At 41.1% G+C, this 25,925-nt stretch overlaps 2 protein-coding genes across 15 annotated transcripts in view; both read right to left on the bottom strand.

Annotated features, from left to right (window-relative positions):
- DOCK2 (dedicator of cytokinesis 2) overlaps positions 1-3,873 on the bottom strand; it is a 169,284-nt gene extending 165,411 nt beyond the window's left edge. Inside the window, exons 1-2 of the mRNA XM_017825591.1 lie at positions 3,790-3,873; positions 2,637-2,775 (exon numbers count right to left, since the gene is read on the bottom strand). Coding sequence (XP_017681080.1) covers positions 2,637-2,775; positions 3,790-3,873 — 223 coding nt within the window. The remainder of the gene's footprint in view (positions 1-2,636; positions 2,776-3,789) is intronic.
- An 844-nt stretch (positions 3,874-4,717) lies between these two features.
- Positions 4,718-25,478, bottom strand: SPDL1 (spindle apparatus coiled-coil protein 1). 14 transcript variants are annotated; one of them, XM_017825675.1, is made up of 14 exons: positions 25,388-25,473; positions 24,733-24,846; positions 23,555-23,602; positions 21,684-21,867; positions 19,459-19,635; positions 18,952-19,146; positions 18,534-18,683; positions 17,831-17,929; positions 16,935-17,045; positions 14,306-14,446; positions 12,724-12,833; positions 11,946-12,133; positions 10,451-10,796; positions 4,718-5,537 (listed from the first exon to the last, which is right to left on the bottom strand). In XM_017825675.1, the coding sequence occupies exons 4-14, from the start codon at positions 21,840-21,842 to the stop codon at positions 5,390-5,392; spliced, it is 1,824 nt and encodes a 607-aa protein (XP_017681164.1). In that variant the 5' UTR covers positions 21,843-21,867; positions 23,555-23,602; positions 24,733-24,846; positions 25,388-25,473; the 3' UTR covers positions 4,718-5,389. The 14 variants fall into 14 exon arrangements, 13 of the variants coding, with proteins under 13 accessions (XP_017681164.1, XP_017681151.1, XP_017681158.1 ...); XR_001876524.1 differs by having other exon boundaries at positions 5,430-5,537; positions 10,114-10,796; XM_017825662.1 differs by lacking the exon at positions 4,718-5,537 and having other exon boundaries at positions 10,246-10,796; positions 25,397-25,478.
- Between the last annotated feature and the right edge of the window lie 447 nt (positions 25,479-25,925).

Genomic DNA, 25,925 nt, shown 5'->3' with positions numbered 1-25,925 from the left:
ATTCTTTTCCTCTTATTAATGCTTTGACGATTTACTTTATTTCGTGAAGCCATTTGGGTGGATTTTTTTGTTTTTAAGGCACATCACAAAACACCATGGCCTACTTCAAATAAAAACTGTCTTTTAGAAGAATTTAGAAGGTTAATAACAGAGTACTAGTATGCATCTTTCAAGTGCTTTAGCTTTGATTTCTAATTTTAAGGCTTTTTTTTTAAACAGCAATTCGGCCCTTTATACAAGTTAACATCCTTCAGATTAAGAACATGACTTCTCTTCCAAAAAATACCACTTACCAGCTGAAATACAGATTTTTTTTTTTCTGTAACACTAACCACAAGTGACAATCTTGCAGAAGCAACTGCAGGATTCCCCTTCCCCTACATTTGTTCTCCATAATTTCTGGCTGCTGGGCATTAAACAACACATGACTTACTCAGCCTGTTTCTAAAATACCGAGGTGGGAAGAGCTGCATTACTTGAGAAAGCTGACACTGGTGTACTTTTTGCCATTCTGGTTGAAGGATTAAAGCTTTGTACAAAATGGATCATTTCAACGAAGCCACCAAGGTGAGGTGGAAAGGGTTAATTCATGGCAGCAGGGAAAACACCTGCCCACATCCTGCTGTGGAGGTAGAGAGACACGACCCAAATGGCAGCTCAGTTACGTACCCACGCCAGTCTTCTCCGTCTTGTGCCATCTTGCCATCACACATGAATCCCTGAGGCTCCAAAGGATGCCCACCAGCACGGAATCCGAGGTTGATGGGCTGCAGCCTTGAGGATGGGTGACCAACCCAGGCCTGGAGGAGCCGTGTTCCCCAGCGCCGGCACCGAGGAGCGGGCGGAGGCAGCTGCGAGATTTGCCGCTGTTCTGAGCTTCCTTCCTCTTTTCTCAACTCAGGACATCGTACCCCGTGTCATGGGGGAGGGGAATCCCAAACTGGGTGTTACTGTTGCTCGATACTGGTGGTAACACATCAGCAAAGGAGCAAACCCAGGGCAGTGCTCGGCGGCACCAGCCCCAAACTGGGGACGTGTGCGAGCCCGGCTGCGGTGACACCTCTGACCACGGCTCCCTTCAGCTCCCAACACCACACTCCAAAGGTTTGACTTCACAGGTCAAACATCTTAAAACCTGCTCTCTTCTAACCTGTCCTGGAACAAGGAGTTGTCTTTTTTTGCAAGTCTGCCTCTCCTGAGAGAAACAGCGAGAAGACAAAGCCGCATTTCAAACCGCACCCACTGTTTGTTATTTCTGTCATTTTATGTTTGCAGGAAAAAATGTTGAAGACTTTCTCTTTAGTCTCTAAACAAAGCAGCACTTTCTTAAAGACTTATTGTCCAGACAAAACTGGAAAAAGCAATTTATGGTATATTTACAGCTACTGCATGAGCTAGCTGGCATAAGGACATTACAAACAATCCAAGTTGTTTGTAATGTGGATCAAGGACAATATACTTAATTGAAGGCAAGTATGTCACCTTCACTCATCTTCTTTACTTACAGTTTGGACTTAAAAAAACACCAAATAAAATGCTTGCAAAGATTTACTGTTTGTTTGTTTGATCTCCTGCTTAGTACAACAAATTCATGTGACAATCCTGTCCTCTGGATATTACATTGCAACTTAGCAATCACTGTTTATCCAAACTGTTTAACACTGCCACGCTACATTCCTCAGGATATTTTGGATAACACATGACATTCTATTTCTTGGTTTTAACTAGCAACCATGTGGAGCACAGACTGCCAGTCTATCTCATTGCACATGGAATCCTGATACATATTTCTGGAGGAAAATCACTTTAAACTTCACCAGATTTGCTTGAATTGCCCTAATCTTCACCATGTCTACATACTAGCTTAGCAAAAGGGTTTAGCTTGTTCCTCTCCCCTAAAATAACACTGAAATTCATGTTACATTAACTAAAGTGGGTTAAATTCTGAGCAACACCAATTATCTCCATTTATACACAACAAGCTCCATCTGTGGGTTCTAAATCTTTCCCATCCGTGGAACATCCATTTTATATTGTTCTTCTGTTAAAAAAAATATGTTGAGGCTGAACCATTTCATCTTTTAGTTTACATTATGGGGTTTGAATAATAGCTTCCTAACCAGTGAGAACTACCTTCCTTACTCCTCCCAATCCCTGCTGCAGCAAATCCCCTCTTGCCATTTCCTATTTGGCCTAAAGGATGATGTGTTATTATTTTCTTGTTCTACATCTCTCTTCCTTATGGTGTTTACCTGTAACACAACAGTGCTGAGGAAATCCTTTCTAGCACTTATTTGCAAACATGCTTCCTCATGTAGGTCTACCAAACCTAGTCGATACCAGTATCTTATGAAAATAAATTATCTAAAACACAGGAATTTCACCTTCAAGCTGGGATCCAGTTGGTAACACTCAGCTGCTGCCTGGCTGTGACTGTGCAGAGCTCAGCACACGCCCAGGGACTGGGCTCTGTGCAGAGCTCACGTCCCCCCTCACACCATCCCAGCTCCCCACAAACGCCAGTTTGAGGACCCAAACTCCCCTCAGGCATCGCTGCTTCCCACGTGCCATCCCTTCCCCACGCCCAGCTCAGCATTGCACACATCTGCTCTGACTTCCTCCCCTGAAACTTTCACCATGATGCTTTTGCAACTCCTCGACCAGAACCTGCTGCTGCTTCATCTCCACCGGCTCAGACAACCCCGTCTGAGTGTGTCGGAAAAATCCGAGCTGTAGCTCCTGAGAAACGGATGGAGGAACAAAATCCTTTTCTAGCTGCAAGAGGAAAGTGCAGCCAGAGCAAAGCATGCACAGTAACCCTAAAATCCTGTTCTTACATCAGAGGACAAATCCCAACATTGCTCTAGAGAATTAAGGTGGATAATTGTTACAGCCTCTGTCAGTGGGGGCTTTTGTTCCAAGTTGGTTTATTTATGTAGTTACCATTCCACATTAATATTCCACAGAAAACAGTGGACAGATTCATCACCTTCACATACCTCATCATTTTTTCCTTAAGTCTTTTTTTTTCAGACAGGAAGTCTTTTAAGGAAAGCAGAAAATTCCTGGCTTCCCCAAAAGATGAAACTCTCTGTCCAGGGAGTTCACAGGTAGAACTTCCCTTTTGGGAGCTGGGGGGCAGGCAGAGGAAGGGACACAATTCTTGCTTCCTTTAACATTGCTCTTGGTTCCAGAAAACAAGATCTTTTAAGATGCTGACTTTATAATTAGCCAATTTTAGCTGTGCTAATTTCCATCATACAGGAGAACTTGAGCAAAACACAGAAGTTGCATTTAACTGCCTCTGAATTCTACTCCAAGCCAAGATCTGTGAGCAGCTGCAAAAAAAGCAACTGCTGTGACACAACAGAACCAAAAAAGACAATGCACAAAGGACTCTCAGGCACAATACCTAAAGTATATCATGGCCAAACCAAAGCCTGAATGCCAGACACGTTCCCCCACCTGCTGTAGTTGTGCAAGAGATGCACACAAATATTGCATAAGATGAAAAACTTACACACTCCAAGGAAACTCCAGCAGTGGAGGTGAAGCAGTTCCTGAGGGTAAGAGAGAACTGGGATGTCACTGATTGGGATTTTGTTTGTAGCATTAATTAACAAGGTATTTCCATTTAGAAAAAAAAAATTAGTAATGCCATATGCTCAAAATATAATTAACTAGAACTCAACATACAATTAACATAACTTAACATATAATTAACTGTCTTACTAGACAATCTACAGCTCAGTACTCCCATTTAAAGCACATCATCTAATGTCAGCTTACCTGAGGTTTTCCTTTAAGTAGAACAATCAGTTGTTTTATGCTATTTGTGTCACAGCAACAATAAACAAAGGTAAATTTCAACATTTGCATAAAAAAATAGGTTTTCTTCTAACGTTTTGTAGCAGGAAAAACAGGATTTCTTCAACACAGCAGCATTTAAGTTCACATGTGCAGTCAAATCAAGAAGAGTAAGAACTATTTCATGGATATACATTTCCTTCCAGTAATGTCATGGAATATCTTAAGAGATAACAGGAAGATATTCTCTTATGGAGACTCAATAACCAACTGAAGAATTTGGATGCATAGCAAATTCCTTAATGGTGATACAATTAACTTGTATGACACATGGATTTCTGATTATTTTGATCAGCAGCAGCCACCAGGCTGTGCCCAAACCTCCCTGTGCAGAAATGGTCTGATGATGAGTTAGTTCCACACTGGAAAGGGAGAAGCCATAAGTGGTCATTTAAGTGACTTTCCCACCTCTTTGGTCACTTGGCTGTGACTCAGTCTTACAGTTCAGTGTTGGTTGAGGTGAGTGATGAACTAAAGCCACCCCTGTGCACAGTCACAGCTCACACAACCCCAGGGCATCACTTCTGACCTGGCACAACTGTGACCAAGCCAGTGGGCTGGCAAGATTGTTCCCCAGTGAATTGTTTTTCCCTGATGGATTCAAAAGAAGTCCTACAGAACTTTCATCTTACCTAAGAACCTTCTACCTAAACAGTGGCTAATCCATTCACCAGAGGGAGATTAAACTGCAGTATGACTCAAAGGAATTACTCAAATTTCCATATAAATGCTCAAAAAAAAATAATCAATGGAATAAGCTTAAAAGCTCTCCTCAGAATTATTTTGCAGGACCTTCAGAATGTTACAAAATTGTGTCCTAAAAGCATGACAACACACAGCACCTGCATTATACTTTCTTAGCATTTATTGATTTTTTTAAGCAATTTCTACAAAAGACCTTGCCTTTCATTTAAAAAGTAGATACATGTTTCTTCTCAAATGCAATACAGACTACATTTTATAAAGAAAGAGAAATACACCTTTATTTTAATTATTAGTACAAATACAAGAAGTCAGAGTTTCAAGTGAATACTGACCAACAAAACACAAAAACATTCAGTTCCCCTTTGCCATCAGGTCAGCCTGAAAGTTGAAAAGGTACATCATTAGGAGGAAAAAACATTAAGAATTCTGAATCCAGGAAGTGGGAGAAATTCAGGAGAACCTGACTTGAGCCAAGTTCTCCATCAACAACACTGTCCAGTGTCTTGCTCAGGGTTGCCCCTGTCCTGCCATACAACAAAACCAGGGCAGCAAGTGCTTCTCCACAACAGCACATTTAGAGACTTCACCAAGAGTCAAGACACGGCAACACTTGAGTTCCCAGTGAAGGGAACTCCACCAGTGCCCTCTGGGAAGTTATCAAAGTGCAGCTCTCATTAACCCCCTCATACTCTTCAGAACACAAGGCAGATCAATACCTAAGTCAGGAACCCGTACATTGAGGTGTGACAAGCTTACTCAGTATTTCCTGCTGAAGCAGGACTCCAAATTGTCCAGGTACCTTCCAGAAGTGTAAGTTTTATTGCTGAGCACACTGTGTTTCAGGGGTTGCCTTAGAAGGTACATACAAGGTTGTATATTTTGTCTTTTTTGTTTTCTTCTCCGTCATGATTTTATTTTCTTTCTTATCTTCTTCTGTAGATTCAGATCTGGATTCAGCTGTTAACCTACAGGCAAAGCAACCATTCTAAATACACATTTAGTTTATATAAAACAGGACAAAAGTAAGAGTTTTAGGCAGAATCGAGAAGCCAACTGGCATAGAAGACCATCCATAGGCAAAGACAGAGCAAGCAGGGCTTAAGGAGAAAATGAGACTGAAACAGAGCATTTTTATATCAGTCCTAATCACATTTCATCACTTAAAGCCTCACCCACACACCTCATCTGCTGAAATGTTGGGTAAAAAAGGTTCCTGAGTGTGTTTTCTGGTGGGGATCAGCCTTCAAAAACACCAGTGACTGTGCCATGCACAGAGGAGATCAAATCCCCCAAAACACAACTCCAAGTCCCAGTAACATAATACAAACATGCTGAAGCCAAGCTTCCCTTCTTCTACACCACCAAAAAGACTACCCTTAGAGCACTCTACTAGTTTCCACCTAGTTCTGTACTACTACTGCCTTTATTTTAATGCCTATCTTAGGTTGCTGCAGGAAAATTTCTTTTCAGGCTCTGAATTGCATCATTTGCCCACTGACATGTTTTAATGTTGCTGTGAATGTAAATGGGGGCACAACTGCCTCAGTGCTGGTAAAGAGACAAGTAATTCTGAAATCAAAACCTTGTGTTCAGATGTCTAAATCTGATTTTTAATTTCATTAACAGGCAAACATGCCAATAGAACAATTGATAAATAACGGTATTTTATCCAACCAAATCACCCACAGTCAGTTGACTGTTCCACATAATTTTTGTTGTGAAAAGAACCATGAAAAATGAAGTTCCAAATTAAACATGGCTTTATATACCAACACAAACCTATGCTCCCTCATCACCACATACATTAAAGCAATTCTCTAGTGAGCTTGTGGATTTCTAGTGGTCTCAAGAGCAACCACAGCCCCTGACAGCTGATTTCAATGATGGCTTTCCAAACAAAAAGAGCTGCTACCCAGTTGTTAGAGATTTATTTGCAAGACAGACCTGCAGCTCAACACGAGGACTGTGAAAGGAGCTGTAACAAAACAGTTTGGGGAAATTTAGCTACAGATTCAAACTAAAATCAAACTATTATGCATTGCAAGCAATATTATTCCCTATAAGCACTCTCTCACACTAAGAAGAAATAGGCTTTGCTGTGCCCCTGCCCTGGGTCAGTGTTTGCTCCACCAGGTAATTCTCATGGCTGACAACCTTCTGTTTGTGGTCACCTTCCCCCAGGCTGCCCCACATTTTAAATTAGTCAAAAGTAGCAGCAAGACAGAACACACATTTTTCTTCCCTGTGTAATTCCCAGTAGTGATTCTGTGGTTTGCACTTCACCTGCAGGGCAGTCTTTGTCTCCCAGAGAGCAGGAATTAGGGATGGGCAGTTCTGTCCAGCTGGTCCTGTGGCAGATTCCCTTCCTTTGTCCCTCCACTCTTCTGCTTTAAAACAACCTCTGCCCAGGGGCACCAAAACCACTACTCTAACAGCCAAAATTGCCACCCAGCATTGCCTAAAAAAATACAGAGAGGACTCAAACAAACCAAAAGACCAAATAAAACCAAATTCACTTAGGTTACATTCCAAAGCAGCACCACAGAATTTATACAAAATACTGCCCTTTTACAGCATTAGGCAATTCTGTCAGTGTACGATGTAACTCTGGCAACCAAATTCACTCTGTGCCTCTTGTGAGGAGGAGATGGAAGCCAAGAATGAAGCTGAGTCTGGGAGGAAGGGCTGGGCCACAGGGGGGAGGCAGTTTTCTTTTTCTCTCATTGTCCCACTGCTTTTAATTGGCCAGTTAACCTTCCCCAAGTCTGGTTTGCCCAGGATCAGTGGATCCCTGTCATCTTTATCTCTCCCCACAAGCTTTTTCCATCTAATGTTCTCCTTTGTCCTGTGGAAGAGAGGGAGTGAAAGGAGCTGGGTGGGAGTGTGGGACCCACCACAGCTCTCAGCCCATCCCTTGGAGCACCACAATGGATCCCCAAGTGTCAGCACAGGGAAATGGATGGATCAGGAAGAACAGGCACCAGTTAAACACTTCCACCTTTAAAAAGACCAAGCTATGACATGATTCTATCAAGCTGTGACTGGGCAGACTCCAAAACTGAGTTATAACTGGAGCTCTACCCATTTAAGGCAGATGAACTGTCTCATCGGGTGAAGCTCTGCTTGCCTAAAACCCCAAAGAGATTATTAGTATCCAGATCTCCTGCTGGGCCAAATGGCTGCAGGCATGTGAAGTAGATTTGGTGTATGTAATCCAACTAAATAATTTAAGGGAGCAAATAGGCTCTCAGGCACACAAGCTCTTCTTTAGATCAAACTAAAGCAAACAACTTCAAATCTAAATGCAAACTAAGTTGTGCAGCAAGGGCTGGAATTTGCTGTTTCAGTTTCAGAAGGGAAGAAAAGCATTTCGATACAGAAATGTATCTTTTTATTGACCAGGTGGCCCAACAAAAGATACCACTGCACACAGCCTTTGCAGTGCCTGAATTTCAGCAGCAACTGATAATTACTAATAATCACTTGAATATTTCAATCTTTAGTCTCAACACTCTCACACCACAACCAAATCAGCCCCATCACCTAATAAGTTACTCCCATGTGTACTTTAGATTCTGTAAGGACACAGACATGTGCAGATCCATGTGCTGACAGGCTGAAGTGATGTACCTGTACCTTGCTAAATGACCTTAGCAACAAAGTGTCTCCAAACGAGGGAGTTTGTCACCCACACCAGTACACACTGATCACTCCTGAGCACTTCACCACCTCCTGAGTCCAGGTGACAAAGCTTCCCCAACCCCACTTTCCAGAAATGAGCTTTGCAGCCCCTTCCCAGTTACAGTGGTTCTTTTCAGTGCCACATTTCATGCACCAATAATGACAGAGCTAAACTAATTACTGCACAGAAACTATTCCAGTCACAAAACCAACCCCCAGAGGCCACGACAGCCTTTTCAGCCGGAGCATCATATTTTATTTAACACAAGTTCAAACGCTGACAATTATTTAGCATTATTTTTACCATCCACCATTATTTTCCCCCCAAAGTCTCCATTTTCAGGTCCACACTCAAGTTGCCAACAGATTTTGTGCCTAGGGTTTGGCCATATCCATTTCAGAACAGTCCAGAGACTCCTTTAGTCTTTAGAAATCCAACTTCTCAAATACTGAGAATTGATCATGACTTCCTATTTCATAATAAATCACAGCAGATCAGGGGTAAATAAACCCTCAATGTCATATTAAGAGCATCATGATTTGGGGATTTAGTAGTTCATTAACACCATCAGAAACAAACAGAACTTCCTGTCTGAATTTGCCCTTACCAGGCTCATACCATCATTGAAAACAGCTAATATGGAGTTTTGTGGCAGTTTTTTAATTGTGTTGGTGGTTTTTATTTTTTAAAAGTTATTGATTTATGTCTTGTTCCTTATTTGAACCAACAGCAAGAGGTGCAAGATTAGAAACCTCCCTCTGAGCTATGGCTTCATCTTCCTTTTCCATTTTTTTCTATGCACTCTGCTTTCAAACATCAACTTCATAAATAATTTCCACTCAAACCCTCTCCATGATTATTCAAATAATCACCCCCTCTCTAGTAAGTTCAGCCCTTCAGTTCACATAAACTGTTTCCAACAACTTCCTGTTGGCAGACACTGTACCTTCCTTTCCAAAAGGAATACGAGGAAATAAGTGAAATGTTTCCTACCAGGTTCCATGCCACCTGTTCCTGCATGTGTCCAAACACACCACTATCACTCAGTTATCCCATCTTTCCTCTCCACTTTCACCACCCACATCTGACCTCCCTGGTCTTCCCTCCTCACTAACAGTCCCTGCACATTTTGACACAGCTGCTCAAACAGCTGCTCCTGCCATACTTTTTCCAGGCTGTTTCTGAAGATTGCAACCTTTGGCTACTTTAAGTCTATTAATCACACCCATGCAACCTTGACTAATTGATCTAAGAGTCAAAGGATCAATCCAATTACTTCTGAATGCCATTAGCTCTGGCTGCACTGTGCAGGTTTCCATGGGTTAGGCCTTCCTCCATCTTCAGAGCTGCTGTCATTTCAGACTCACTAAGTTATTTCTTCTAGCAGAAATCAGCAACTTGTAAGCTCAAAGCATCTAGGCAAGCCCAGACTTTTTTATCCCCCCAAACCAACGTGTTTACAAAGATTATGAACAGAATACAAAAAGCATTCACTGAAAAAGTAGAAAATAGAAATCAGCATTCCTTTAACCAAGATAAAAAAGTTGGAGATAATTATTGTTCTCAGTTACTCTACCATCTAGCAAAAAGTAACTTAAATTCTCAGTTCAGGGCAAAAATTTGATGTTAATTTGGCAGTTGTCTTTCCAGCTATCATGCATCCAGATTATGCAAGTCATTTGTCTGACAACACAAACAGCTGATTAATTCTCTGTGATCTTGTACGATGCCAGTTTTGTTAACAGCACTCAGGTTAAGAATGACTTTAAATAATTTTTAGGCTTTTAGCTAAATCTGCAAGTTGATGAGGGCTGAAATTAGGTATCAAACTGAAGCATGATACCTATTGCTTTTGTTACCTTGAGGTGTAACAGGTGTGTGGCAGTTTTGAAGAGACCAAGAAAACAAGAAGTCTCTGAGGCTGGAGCAAACCAAGCGAGCTGTCAAGCTACCTGTCTTCAAGTAATGGCAAGGTTATTTTAGTTACAGTTTCAAGAGTCTTTTTTATTAGTCACCACTTTAGTCCTCCTAAAAGGTATTGAGAGGTTCAATGTAGGCAGCTGGAGCTGAGGAATGACCCGGCATGCAACACTGAGGAAATAGATAAAGAATTGGATAGCAAAGTTCATGCAGCGAAAGAAAAGAGATGCAGGTCTGTGCTGATTGCCTTGAGCAGAGACAGAAGCTGACACTGACCTGAGGGCAGCTGAAGTCAAGCAATTATTTCCACTTCTGCTGTTTGAAGAAAAGGCCTCGTGGTTGTCTTCTTGAAATTTGACTCTCTTCTTCTCCCTTTCAGGCTCCACTGTGTTCCTCTTTGCTTGCAGAGCTGTGTGGAACGGGGATCCTGGGAAAGCCTGTCTTAGTGGAGAAGCACCACTTTGCTCCAAGTACTTGGCAGTTATCTTTTTTCCTTCCTTACTTGGCAATTGAGTGAGAGCACCTTCTCTTACTGGAGTACTTTTGCTGTCCAAGTATTCACAAGTAGTGTCCACTGGAATCCTCTCCCTCTTCTTTTTAACTTTAGAGCCTCTAGGTAAGTCTAAGGAGAAAAAGGAATATACTTTTTGTACAGAAGCAAAGCTGGAGTTAATCTGTCCACCAACATGTTCATAATAGAACTATAAAAACACTTCACATGACTAAAGACCGTGCAATAATTTTTAATAGACAACTTAGATCCCTTAAAGAATGTCCCTTCAAATAGCCTAATAAGCCCAACAGAAGCCAACTTGGAAAAAAAAAAAAAAAAAAAGAGACATCATCCACTCTACCTTTTCACCAAGACCTTTAATTAGATGCTCTGACCTACAGGCTGCTGAGGTAAGCTTTCACAACCAGGATTTGAAAGTCAAATCCTTTGGGTATGGAAAAGTACAAAACCAACTCACCCCATGCATAGAATCCCAAAGTGGTTTGGTCTGGGAGGGACCTTAAAGCTCATCTGGTTCCACCCCCTGCCATGGGCAAGGACACCTTCCACTAGCCCAGGTTGCTCCAAGCCCCATCCAACCTGGCCTTGGACACTTCCAGGGATGGGGCAGCCACAGCCTCTCTTGGCAACCTGTGCCAGGGCCTCACCACCCTCCCAAGGAAGAATTTCTTCCTAACATCTGATCTAAACCTGCCCTTTCTCAGCTTAAATAGAATCATCTTCCTCCACAGTCTCCAGCTCCCTTATTTTGCACACACTCAGCTATCAGCTGTTTTTCAGGAGGGCCTCTGCTGTCAAAATTTAAACCATATTAACTTGAGCTACTGAACAGTTTCTCCTCTAAATGCTTTGCACTTTATCACAAAGCTCCTGCCAGCTGCATTCAGAAAACTGAATTCTCATCAACGCAAAGATGCTGCTACTGTTATGAAAAGCACCTCCTGAGCATCTGTTCCCACCCACTTGGCTGTGGTTGTCCAGCTCTACTCCATAAAGCCCCTGAACACTCATCTGCACTCTTTAGTCTTCTGAAGTCACTGTTAGGACACATTGAAGGGAGGTCCTTGAGCAAAGCAGGGCTTTTCTCTTTCAGTTCAGCAGGTTTTGGACCTGGTTATTATCAAAAAGGCAGCCATGTAAAGTTTAGTCTACACGTGGAACTAAAGAAATGTCTTCCTGTCTGATGTCATCCCATTGTGAAGGTGCACAAGATCAGCTATTTATTTTTTCCCCCCCAAGTGGAAAAGTTGTATTTACCTTCAGGTTCATATTTCATTTTCAGCTCATCCAGCATAACTCTCAAGCTCATATTCTCACTCTGACACGTCTGCAACTGTCTCTCACTGGTAAAAAGTTTCCTTTCAAATTCCAGGACCCTTTGGCTCTCATACAGAGCTTTCATTTTTTGCAAGGAGAGTTCATTTTTCAATGTTTCAGTTTCCTTGCTGGGGTGGGAGGAAAATTATGAAGTCAGACTTGGTTTGCTTTGTTTTTGGTTTTTTTTTAAGTAAGGCAGCAGGTGTAAAGTCAACTTGGTACACAGCAACTTCATGGCAAATTTGTATTTATACACTTGGATCTGAGGGCTTAAAAACAGTCAGAGGCCAAACACTATGAACTTGCTAATTAATGAATATGGAAATCACTAGTCAAAGAACACAACTAGACAGTCCAATAAAGCATTTTAAGTGTTATCTGTTTCCTTTGACAAGGGAAATAAATATATACGGCCTATAGACTAAGAATCTCATACAGATTAAGTTTTAATTTATTAAAGTTCTCAATTGTCCTGTATCTAGGAGCGTGGAAGAAAGCAACAAGATACAATGGTTCTGCTGCTATCTTCTAAAACAGTAAATTGAACTCCAAACAGAAAACTCTCATTCCTATAATGAATTAGAAAACACAGCAAGGAGCATGTCTGTATTTACAGTCAGTGCATACAAACAGTAACAAAAAAGGGAGAATAAAAGCAAGTACCTACAAGATAACCCTGCTACAACCAACTTCTAGGGCTCAGACTCTAAGTACTTACTTGGAGTTGTCAAGTTTAATTTTCAGTAAATCTGCATAGTACTCATCCTCAGAGTCGCCTCCTTTTTTGCTACTCCCAGGTTTGGATTCTTCCATATTCTCATATAAAGTCTGATAAATAAAGAAATGTCAGGTTGTCAAGCAGTGACCTTTCAGAAGCACACTAGCTTGGTCCTTAAGTGACATTTTCCATGCATTTCTGTGGAAGCCTCATCATACAGGGATTTAAACACAGAAGATAACTCAGTTGCTCTGAGTACCTCCTCATTGGTTACAAATGTCAAATAGCACTAAAACTGACAGTTCTCTCCCATTCACTGAGAAAAAATAAAAAAGCAAGTTATCTCAACTGCAGAAGGCTTTCAAATAGCACTGCAGAACTTGCTTTATACTTGAAAATACAGGCTATTTAGTTAACACACATGGGGGTTTTTCCACCATTTATTTCTAGGCTTCAGCAGCTGGACCCCAAAGGAATACAAGCCATGAGTTAATCTCAAAATCAATTACATATTTCAGATGAGGGAGTTAGTTGATAATAAAGATGCCATAAATGCAGGAACACGTGACACTGGGGTTTTTGTTGTGTGGTTTCTTCCTGAAGCAGCAGCAACCAGACTAAACAGTGTGTCCTACAGACCTCCCAGTCCTCTGTCAGTCACTGACTGCAGATACTTTGGGCTGGTTATTGGAATCAAGTATTGGGTTTCCTGACACCACTTATTTATGGCCTAGAGACCGAAATAAAGCTCATAAATGAGAAAACTGGTAAAACAATCAGGCTTCCTCAATTGCCTGCTAAAATGGGTTAAGCTTGGCTTTACACCACTTGGGTTAAATACAGAATAGAGGAGGCTATCCTGGAAAGCATAATCCTACTGCACAAGCTAATACACCCCAGTTTACACTCCAAAGCTGTGATAAGAAAGGGCCAAACGAGTCCAGAAGTGCAAGAATTAAAAGAGGCTGCTCTCTGTAAACACATAAACATCAGTAACGTTACACTAGTCACCCAGGGTGACTAGAAGTACCCTCAGGTACTTCTCACTTGTCATAATACTGGCAAGATAGTACCAAGTTGTATAAGAGGACTGAACAAAATTGCTTTACAAGGATGATTAAATAATTCAGCTTGGTTAGAGAAGAGCAGGGTTCAACTGTAAAGTTAAGACACATTAAAAAATAAATATCCAGGAAATTCAATAGAGCTGAGACACTAAAAAGTGCCAAAGCCTAAGTACAAACAGTAAAAGTGTGAAATGGCTACACCTTCCAAGAAAAAAAAAATCAGATGTCACAGCTCAGTGAACTTTGACCAAGTAATAGGATTTGAATGCTACAAGTAACTAAGATATCAAGGTGCTACACACAGGAACCCTCAAAAAATTGTTTCTTCAACCCAGGTGTTGAATTTTCTGCTTCTCTGAACTTGAGGAGTATATATTCCCCAGCTGTAAAACACAACTGGGGTCAAATAAAGGCATGAGTAGCTTTGAGATCCCTTTTCAAACCAGTTTTCATAATTCTTGTTCTCATGTTTTAGCTTCCATTTCGGATTTTCTACTTAGTTACAAACCACATACCTTAAATTTTTCCAGCTGCCTCACTTTCATCAGCAGATCTTCTATTTCCCCATTCTTTTGCTCTAACATGGCCTGCAAACGTTCCAGCTGATCAAATTCTGCCTGAGAGCCTTTCATCTGCAGCAGTGTAGCCATTTGCAGCTGGAAAAAAAGGGGAACAAAATAAATCTTTACAGCAAGTACTAGAATTAGTGACTGAAAGTCTCAGCCTCTTGCCCAGAACTGTTCAGGTACTCAAGCCTTGTAATTCTAATCCTGAATATAGAAGTGTACTGGATGTTTAAACTCAGCCTTCATAACAATCTTAGCAATTATCACCATAGATTGACACTGAAAGTCCTCAGGAGGGCTGAAAACTCCCTGAACAGCTCAGTCCCGAGTGTCACACCCTCCTCTGTACTGACTAAAGAACCTGTCAAGGACAAGGACACAAGCATTCCACATTCAAACCATAAACACCCAGTCAGCTAGAACCCAACTACAGCCCAGGCTTATTTATCAGAGCTAAAATGAATCTTGAAAACTTCTCACTTGAGAAAACCCACAAATTTCAATCCCTTTTTCCCCCCCACTTCTGATTCTGAGGTATAACACCACTGTGTTTGCCTTCTGCAATATTAACCCAAGAATTTCAGCTTTTTCTCTCTCCTCCAGTGGAACACATCTTTTCAAGCAAAAGAACATCACCTATCATTACAAAGGAGAAGTTTATCACAATTTTGCACTTAGAGCAAAGTTTTCTGAGGGTGTTAATATATTAATGTCATGTTTACCAGGGTCTTAACACATTGAGTTACAAGGGATACATCAGACATGTAAACAACAGGGGAAACAATATGAAAAACAAGACATTAAAGACTTCACAGGGTGTTGGTGAACACTGAGGCATTTTTATCAGGTAACACTGTGGGACACTGAGAAAAATCACAGGGAGAGGATCAAGGGAAAAAATTAAGACTACAGATTGAGGGAGAAAGTGAGAGGAGAGCATTTACCCTATGCAATCTCCTGTATCAGCTACAGGGTTTTGATGTTCTGTACACAAACTGGAGCTCCAGAAAGATTAAATTATCTCACAGCTTCTACAGAACATAAGGGAGGCAAAATTTTCCCCCTCCCCAACACTGGCTGACTAAAACTATCCTTACAGTTCCCAGTCACAGACACCTCATCTTCCCCCTTTGACTCAAAAGGCTTCTTGCTATCAGAATTACAAGTTGCAGTTGATCCACATAAAAACAAAGAACAGGGACATTAAGAAACTCAAAGGGATACTCTGGGCTGTGGTAGAACTTTCACAGGAGTGCTGTGGACTTTCTGTTCAGGACTCAGATCTTCAGGAGTCACCAGCAAGTACCACACAGAGACATTCTGACAACTAAAGCTGCAGCAACAGTTACCTCCACTGCAGGAATCAGTTGTGAGCGGGGAGATAAGCACAGACTGAGCTTTAACACACAGCAGCACAGTGCAGAGAGGAGGCTAACAGGGATCTAGGATGGCAGCTTAAGCAGAACAGCTGTCCTAACAAACTACTTATTTCCAGTGCTGATATCAGAAGAAATGTTACGAGTACAAATCGAAATTCCAAATAAAAGCATTAAGCAGTAGAACAGGGATACCAATTTGCCTCCGTTTTTGGTGGAAGTCTTCAGTATTAGGCATGCTTCTTATACACTGAACCAGTAGGACTGACCCACCCTCATATTACAAGGAGAAAGTTTCTGAACAACCTGATCCTACCCAGTGACTTTGCTCACTCAAATCTTTGCTGTATCTGTAAGTTTTTTGCCTTCTCCTTTAAGAATGCTGTTTCAACTATTTTCAACCTCCTCCACAACAGCTGGGGAACACAAACCTGTACTTTCAGCACAACTTATGATCATCAATCTCAATTTGTAAGCACTCTCCTCAAACTTCATGATCAAGTACTTGATCAAAATGAAAGGATCCACTTTAGCATTGGAAAAAAACCAGAAGACCAACAGAAAAACAGTTGGCAGCTCTGCCATTATCTTGTAAGTCAGCTTCTGCCAACTAGTTCTCAACATTAACCAACAGGCTCCCATCCTATAACAGTGTAGTCTAAATGAAATAGGTATGGCAAAAGTTATGACCTATTCTTGCACCAAAAATAGGGAAAAGCAGAGAAAAAAAGAGGGCAAAAAGAAGAAAGCAACCCTGAGGGGAAAAAAACCAGACACCAAAACCCACAGTGTGATGGGAGTAAAAGCCTGTCCTTCTCTTGACATTCATTCCTGACAATGACAGCCAAGGCACAAATATATGATTCATGTAGTACAAGGACTAGACAAGAAAAAACAATTACCAAGACAAACTGAATGGTAGTTGAGTTTTACTTTTATCCATTAAACAACTACTGCCAAAGTAAGCAAACGTGGTGCCTTCAGTGCAACGTGGAGGTCTAGGATAAAGCAGGAGCAGTAGAAGCAAAACAAAAACGCTGATGAACCGTAGAAGTCAAACAGCACAACATCATCTCACTTGTTTTTACTCCCATTTCCCTCCCCCCAGACCACTGTACCATATTTTAAAGGTAACAAATCCCCCAGGCTGTGCACTGGAGCAGTGCCCAAGGACACCTGGAGCATTACAGTAATGGTCATACCTTCATTCTCTGCAACTGCTCTCTAGTGAATGCATGCTGTTTTTGGAGGGACTGATATTTTACTTTCACACTGATCAGCTGCCGTTCCATTTCTGCCCTACGGTCCTCCACCTACAGAACATTGTGAACAGTTATTACTGGCAAGTTATAACACTTGTTCTCACTTGGCTGAGGAGTTTTACATGGACATGTTGCCTAGCAATGAGTCTTCAGTCTGCAAATACTGCTTTTGCAGCAACAGTACTTGAAAATACAGGCTATTGATAATCCCCTTTAATAGAAGTGCTATAGCTGCTGAAGTGCAACAGATTTTTCTTTTGTTCTTTTGATATCAAAATAAAGTACCATTTCATATGCTTCAGTGTTGCTGCAGAATAGTTTTGTTCACTGGCATCAGAACAGTTTAAAAGAAAATGAACCGTGCACCAAAACACCTCCCTATGCATTTAAGAGCAGCTCAACTCTTACTGCAAAACCAATTCAAGAACCCTCCCAAATGCTCAAACATCCTGACATTTTCAGCATGTTTGTAAGACAGTTTTTAATCAGCATCTTTTAGTATTTCACATACTTGTCTTGTACATTAAAGAAGGCTTTACCAGCTGAACAAAACTACTTCGAGTCAAGATCTGCACACAGAACAGTCATGAGCCCTCACTCACAACTTTTGACTTGATAGTCAGGTAACTTTAAGTGAGTTCATTCATTTTAGTAACTCCTTAACTTTAGAGAGCATAAAAATGATTTTCCATATGTCAGATCAACACTGAAGTCATATCTGAGGAATAGAGATATGTGCTGGCCAGATCAGGTACAAAACACTCTAATATTTTCAATACAATATCACAAAGAAAACTTAAGTATTTTCTTCTCAGGCATCTATGGTATAATTGTACCTCAGCAAAGAGAGAATTGCCTTTACTTGTAGGGTCCAAAGATTGTTGCACTGCACGATCCAGCTGAACCTGAAGCTCCTGATTGGCTTCACGAGCTTTCTAGATTAAAGCAGAGAGGATATTAATCATTCAAGCATCTGATGCTCTGCATACATGAACTTAAACAGATAGTTTTAACTCTAATTTCCTATGCTTTAGCACAGATTGTATTGTACTGCAGTACTTTAATGTACATACAGTTCTAGTCACTAAGATAATTTCATTTCACTAAAAGACTTAATATTCCACTGTTCTTCATGACAGGAACACAACTAAAACCTTTGAGGGTTTGCTGTTTGTCAGCTGGATTAGTGGTATGGAGACCACAGGCCTTGCTGTGTTAGTCAGTCACAAAGCCTCTACCCTCCAACATAAGATTTCCCAAGAAACTTGAAATCAAAACAAGAATTGTGGCAGTGAGCTGTGGGAAGGTCACTAAGAGGCAGAACAGGGTTGGGCAGCCTCTCCTTACACAGCCTGCCCCAAAACAACCCCAAGACAGAGCATTTACCAACAGGCAACACCCAACACCATCAGCCAATATCCTTCTCTTTCCTCTCCCTCCTCAGAACTCCTCAAAACTCCAATTTCACCAAAAAGCTGGCACCACAACTTGTGCTACCTGGGGCTTATCTGCCAAAGTCCTATCAAATTAAGAGAATACCTCTAATGCATTACAGTAAGACACAACTTCTTTTTCCCTCTCTTCCTTTTCTGCGTGCAGGCGCTCCAGCTGGTTCTGTAAGTTACTGTTCATGAGTTCGAGTTGTTCTTTGCTGTACTGAAGCTCATTCAGCTTCTCTTCAACATTGGCCTAAACAAAAAAGTATGAAATAAATAGTATTTAAAACAACTGGAAGAAAAGCAAGCCCAAGTGAGCCAGACAGTTGTCAGTAGTAATTACTTTTAATACAAAAGATTATATTGAAGAAGAGAAGGTATTAAAGTCTAGCTGTTATTTTTTTGCTATGCACGTTGTCTGAATATAAATCAATCCACACAACACATCTTATAATGAAATAAGTGCAAAATTTGATCTTCAATTAGCCTACACTCCTAATGGTTCAGTGCTACTCACACACCTTCACACTTTCTAGTTCAGTGAGCTCGATCTGAAGGTTGAGCATTTCTGAGGACATGGTCTCGTGGACACGTTCAGACATCATGTGCAGTTCTTCTGATTTGGCAGCAATTATTTCCTTCTGATGCTCCACTTTGTGTCTCAGCTGTTTCTCTGAGAGTCGGGTTTCATCAAGTTCTGCTTTCAGGTTCTCCAACTTAAAAAACAGTTGACAAGCAAGCAGGATCATTTTATAATAAGTTCTTGAAAAGCACAATACTTCTGACTATTCCAACTACAGAAAATGTCTTAGAAACACAACTTAAGAATAAACCCTTAAAGATAATTAAATGTGAAATGTCCTCTAATTAACAAGTAACAGTGCAGATCTTTGTTAAAAATCAACCAAACTCCTACACGTTGTAACTACTTATTATTTATTTTACTAGTTAAGAATGCAATTAGGAGTTAAATTTATAGTATCTAAAAGGCTACTAACAACCTTTTAGCTACATATTAGTTGTCAAACCTTGTTTTTAAGGTCATTGATTTCTTGCCCAAAGGCTCTGGCCAGCTGTTCCTTCTGTGTTTCCAGCTGCATGTTCTGCTGCTGCTTGAGGGAGTCACACTCAAAATGCAAGCTTTCCAACATCCGATTTTTGAGTTCAATTTCTCTCTGAAGAGTGTATTTCTCTTGTTCAAATTTCTGAAAGAAATAGCACACTAATAAATCTAAGTGTAATAGTACATTGATCCCTAAGCATTTATGAAAAAGCACAGACTCAGAACCAAGATATTTGTAGCTCATTCAATCTTTTGTTGGAGTTCTAATTAGGGAATACCCACGTTTAAAAAAAAAAGGAACTGCTCTAAAATTATGATTTATTATTGTGCAATATTCTCTTCTTCATAGAACTGTTTGTTTCTTTGCACACAACATGAAATGTGTGGGCATCTTTTCTGCAAGTGTCACAAAGAAATTTAGCAAGAGCTTACAGGCATTTTCCTACCCCTATGGAACCCAATTATGTTAAAAGTTGTTACAGCCCATCAAGTGTTTCCCCCACTGCAGAACAGCTGAGTGCAATGGTTTTAAAAGACAGTTAAATTGTCTGCTGTTTTGGAATAAATCCCATCAACCCTTCCAGACTGAAGAATGGTTTTTTAAACAGCTCCCCTCTCTCTGCCTGATTGCATGTTTGTTAATTATAAAAGGCAGCTTCATTTTACTCTTCCATTCAGCCAGCAATTAAGGAGAAGGAAAAAAATAAAAAGAGGAGAGTGTTGAAAGCAGAAATGGTAATAACAAAGCCAAACTAGTCTAAAGATGCAGGATATTTTCTTTCTTTTCAAAATAAATTAACTCTTAAGACAGAAACCAGAATTAAAAAAAGGAACAGAGCACAACTAAAAGCTGTCAGGTATCAGACTGACCTCTGTGGCCCAGACACAGCTTATCAAGGACAGGCTTAGCTCTCAAATACAACAGGAGAAGAGCTTTAACTCAAAGATAAAGGCACTGCACAGGACAGATTTGGGAGTGCACTTCTGGCCACACCCCAGAATGATAAAATTCAAGCAGATTATGTCTGCACACTTGTACAGAAGAGAACAGAGATGTTTCTGAACAAAAGTTCTGAAAGAATTTGTGTGCACAGGAACTGCTTTGGCTCTCAGATTCCAAAGAGGAGGGCCAGAGACTCCAAATAATCTGTTGGATAACCACAGTTCCCACACAAGATGTTATTCTGAGTGAAAGCACACAACTCCTTCCCTCTGCCCTTGGAATCTGAGTTGCTAATGGATCTGGTTCACACAAGCTCTTGGCTCCAGCTTCTGACACAGGATTACAACCTGTGGGTGCAGCCTGACAGCACAGGGTTGTCAGCAGGAAAGGATGATCCTGCCCTGCCTTCCTTAGCACTTGTGCTTTCAGCTGCCTCTCACACAAAGCTTTCCAATGGTAAACTAACCAAAATAAGCAATTCTGCTCTTTCAGAATAGCTACAACCGTCCAGCTGGTATGAAAAAAACACACAGAAACCAAAAATTACACACATTTTGTCTCTACCCCAAGAGAAGGGATGGATGCACACCCAGAAAGAGGCTAAATGAAGACAAATGGGCTATATGAAACATGGGCTGGCTGAAAACAAACTTGAAAATTAAAGTCTTTCTATAAAGTGGAAGAGATTTTTCCTGATTGTACTTTTCTTGAACAATTAGTAAGAAGAAAACTGGTCAACTAAACAATACCTCTGTATTTCAGCACTGTACTACTCTTTTCTTCTGAGCTGCAAAGAAATGTCCTAATAAGTTCAGGACCCCTGGGTATTTAAAAAATGTGAAAGCTTCACTACAGAAGAAATCAATTTTTACAGTCTTGCTGCTCACATTCTTCTCACAGCTTTAAATGATGTAAAGCTTATAGGGAGAGCACACACGAATGAATTGCTGAACAGAGGCAAAACACATGCTCTGAAACAAAATCACTGTAGCATTTAGCATTCATTTTACAGTAAAGGCAATTAGTCCTACATGGTACAGAACATTTGATGCATAATTAGCTATGAAACCCTGTCCCAGTTAGATACAATTATGCTCAGTGTCTTAAAACAGAGGAAAAAAAAAGCCCTCTGTACAAGTTCTTGGAGGTTTATTAAAATTAATGGAGACTGCAAAAGGCATTTAAAACACCTGTGCCTGCAGAAAATAGTTAAAATAAAACAAAGTTGAGTTTTGAACAGTCACCACCTCAGTTTTCTCAGTCAGTTCACGGCGTGTTTGATCCAGCTGATTCTGGACTTCACTTTGGGACTCCAGCAAATGCAAGCCATATTCTGCTGCCTTCCTTCTCTCATTCTCTGCCTCCTTGAGTTGCTGTTTAAGACTTAAAATGGTGTCTGCCTCCATTTTCCTTCCTTCTGTCACTTCAACGCTGCAAAGACAAAATTGTTAAAAAATACCTTGCAGTAAGTTACAGTAAGTTCCTGGATTTCCTTTCTTCACCAGGATACAAGGATATATTTTTTGCATTAAGAAAAAAAAAAAAAAGGCAACCAAAAACAAGACAGCTCACAAACAAACAGACCCATGAACAGTAAAATAATAGCTATTTCTTCATGAATTTGGTTGATGTCTTACTCTTTATTACATCTTAACTAACAGCATGCAGCAAAAGCACTCCTGCATACCTGGTTTCCTCACCCCCCAGAGCCAGAATTAATCTGGTACAGAGCTCTCTTGCCAAGGACAAGAGTGGGCCAGGGAATAATCTTATAAAAACACTTATGCACATGGCTGGCAATATTTCCTTTGTATGACAAATCAAACCCCACCAAGTATAGGATCACTTGTGTACACAAATAACACTTAAGATTCACGTGGGCAGCTGTATTAGCAGGCCAGTTTACTCCTAATAACATTAGGTGGGATATAGACACAGCTGAAAGCAGTTCAAGGGAAGAGGCAAAAATAGAAACCCCGTTAAAATGTCTGGAATTTTAACACAGCATTTATTTAAGTGCTTGATGGAGTCTTTCATTACTGTTTATTACTTTAAAATTTTGCTGCTGGCAACCTCTTTGTTAATAACCATCTCCCTGGCACATGTTTCAGAAAGTTCATCCATTTGTCCCTTCAGAGCATAAAAGACACAAGGTGAATCTTGCAAAAAGTGAGTCAAAGTAAATCCAATGAATCAAATATTTTAAAAAAAAATAAAAACAAGTCAAATTAACACCATAAGTTTGTGTGACTGCTTGCTCTCAAATCTACTAAATCAGCATGCTGCCAAAAAATCCTATTAAGAGAGAAAATGCTAAGCAACTTGGGCTTCTGAACAACATATGCCAAGAGTTTGCTCAGAAAGCAGGAGGTACCAATGATAGACAAACACAAAAAAAAAATAAATCTGCAGTTGATTTTTCAAAGCCAGGGTTCATAATTGTTATATAAACTGAGGATTAAATTCTTTATTGAAGATCTGACTCTTCGTTTTCCCATAAGTAATTTATTTGTTGCCATTTCTTATTGGCACATTTATTATTCTTCGCTTTTTTTTTTTTGGTAATTTTTATTCAACATGGAAAACTCCTTGTGGAGTTACCCAGCTCCCACTAGAAGAAAAAAATAGTGGAGGCATAGTCTGAGGCACGAGATAGAAGCTATTAAATTCTGGTTTTTGCATTTTCTTCTCCCTTCTTGTTGCTATCCAGGTTTAACACATACCAAGAGACTTTATCCAGCCGTGCTCTGAAACTTCACTTTTTCACATCTAACCACTGCAATGCCTGAAATCCTAGTTTTGCACACTTATGCCAGTGAAAGACGGGAATGTTGCAAAACTGTAACTAAGAATCAACAATATTATGCTCCTGCAAGGACAGATAGACCGTGTACAATTTAAAAATTAAATGTTTAAGGTAGGATGTAGCAATAGGAGTGCATAGGCAACCACTCCTGGCATCTATTTCCATTAAAGAGAACTAATGAAACCTTGCTCACTTACAGAAACAGAATTTTTAAAATAGCTTTATCTTCTGATCAGACAGCAGCATAGAGGCAACACAGCTATTTGACTGCTCTTACCTTACTAAATTAAATGAATAACATGTTTAACTCACCTTCAGAAGTCCATTGTAGTCTTTCTTGACTTTATTCTTGCACTCCACCTTTAAAAGAAAATAAAAGCAACAGTTGCCTAGTGCAGCTGAGCCTGAACTGCCAGCCCAGCACAGTCCTTCAGAGCAGTCCCTGGTCAGAACATGCCTAACCCTGGGGCTGCCTCATGAACATGCAGATCACAACCTAAAACCCCATATAAATGCAAATCTTATTCAAATCTCACTTGGGCAGCTGGCAGACAGTTTAGAAACAGCCAGATCAGGCAGTGCTGCCAAAGGAGGGATGCTCTGCAAGTGGCCTGTGGGGCAAGTAAACAGGCTACACCCTGGTCACCTACTTCTGGAACACATGGAATTTTTAAGGGTTGTTCAGGGATTTTTGTCTCACTCCATCCTAATTCTTCAGTCTCTTTTGCATTTCCCCTCCAGTTTCACGTAGAAGACCTTCGAGCTCTTAATAAATAAATTACTGCATAATGTATATATAAAAAAAAATCTTATTTTGTTTTATTTTATTTTATAGTTGAAGTATGGAGGAAAAGAGAAATAGCTTTCCTACTCACACGTTCTTTGCTCACTATTAGGGAAAAAAGCAAGTGTGCCTTTTGGAGCACAGACACTCTCAACATTCCACTGTCAATTCCAGATGCAGCTAATCTAATTCCAAGTAGTTTTGTTCATAAAGCTGTATTGTTGTATAGGAAATAGCTGCCTGCAATTTAATATTGTACATGAGGCTAAGTAAATTGCCCGAAAACATTTTAAGAGTATTTAAATAGGTAGCAAGGTGAGCAGGCAGGAGGCGAAATAAGGGCAGAATAAATGGAGAGCGATTTCTAAGAGTTGCAAGAGAGTTCCTCACTTTTGGCTAATTAACACATTTTATGACAGATTCTGGGCTGAGGGCCGCACACCTCGATTATTCAACCATTCAAGCACTCATTAATAAAAACAATAAGGTAGGAGACAAAAAGGCAGTTTTCTGGCAGGCAGACTTTCTTCTCCCACTCTCTAACAGTTCAGGTTGATTTGATATTCCCAAGGGCCACGTGGAACAGCTGCCTGTGCTCTGAGCCTTCCAGGAGCACCTGCACAGCTTTCTGAGCGCTGACATAATTAGCAGGGTGGTTTCTCTCCCTCATCCCAGCTATTCCCCCAACAATTCCATTGTTACTCACACAAGTCCGTCCTTCACCTACCACACCGCACGCACTCAAGCTGGAACATTTTCAGGGCTAATCACCTTCCACAAAAAAACACCTTCTTGGGCTAGTGAGTACTACAGAGACTACCTGCACAGAGAACATAGCATATTATACACCACATTATATACCATAGATAGATTACATCCCATATTATATGCCATAGATGTATTATATCCTATATTATATACCATAGATATATCATATCCTATAGGACATGCTAGATACGTATATATTATATGCCATATCACATGCTATAAATGTGTATCTATATCTATTTACACATACGTATATAGCTATAAAACGCAGAAATAACACACTACAGCCTCATCTTTCAGTCACCACAAAGCCCCGGGCAGGCCAGCAGCTGGCTCTGGGAGCATTTTGTGTAATTAATACCATGTCACCTCCGCTCTCTCGTTCCGCACCCATTCCCCTCCCCACCCGCTCGCCCGCCCTAAACCGCTAATGTCCAAACGGACACCGAGGGCAGGCTCCCCCCGCTCCACCGGGCGCCGCAGGACAGCAAACCACCTTCCCCACCCCAAGGGACAGGGGTGGGCACCGGCAGCACGACCGAGGCAGCCCCAGAGAAAGAGAGCAACCACCCTCCTACCCGCTCCCCCCTCACCGCCCTCACTGTTCACCGGCGCCGCTCCCGCCGTTCAAATCGCCTCCGCGCCACCGCCCCTCAGCCAAGTCTCGCGAGAGCTGGCCCCGCCCAGCACCGCCCCGGCCCGCGCATGCGCGGGCGGGACGCGGAAGGGGGTTTTGTGTGAGGGGTGTTGTGCCGGGGGAGCCCGGAGTTTGCCCTGGAGGAAGTCCGGAGTTTGCCCTGGAGGGACCGTGTCGGTGCTTTCGCAGGGACTTGGCCGCCTTGTTTTTTGTTGTTAAATGGCGGAGCGTTGTCCCGAACGCGAGCTCGCAGCGCCGATTCACACACCGAATCGAGGGGGTTCTGTGTGTTGTTCTAGTCTGTGGAAAGCAAAGGCTGGCTCAACGATCAGCAAATCTTTACACTATTTACGCACTTCAACAGAGGCATCAGCATTCCTTGATTACGAATTCCATTTCATGAGTACCCAAGCCCATATTTGCTAGTTACATCTCTCGTTTCTTAGCCCACAGGTGCAGTTCTCTGCGTTTCAGTCTGAGGTCTGTTCTGAGTA

Source organism: Lepidothrix coronata, unplaced genomic scaffold (genome assembly GCF_001604755.1).
Source record: "Lepidothrix coronata isolate B3197 unplaced genomic scaffold, Lepidothrix_coronata-1.0 Scaffold121, whole genome shotgun sequence".
Taxonomy (NCBI): domain Eukaryota; kingdom Metazoa; phylum Chordata; class Aves; order Passeriformes; family Pipridae; genus Lepidothrix; species Lepidothrix coronata.
The sequence above is the reverse complement of the archived record's forward strand: the minus strand, read 5'-3'. Positions and strand labels throughout refer to the sequence as shown.

What these genes read in the sequence shown, in the direction of transcription:
- SPDL1 (XM_017825662.1), bottom strand. Translation starts at nt 21,842, where the DNA reads ATGGAGGCAGACACCATTTTAAGTCTTAAACAGCAACTCAAGGAGGCA. An exon ending in AGCAGTTGCAGAGAATGAAG is followed by an intron (nt 14,447 to 16,934) that starts GTATGACCATTA and finishes CTTTTTTTCCAG; the next exon opens with CTGCAAATGGCTACACTGCT. An exon ending in GGCAGCTGGAAAAATTTAAG is followed by an intron (nt 12,834 to 14,305) that starts GTATGTGGTTTG and finishes TTTATTTATCAG; the next exon opens with ACTTTATATGAGAATATGGA.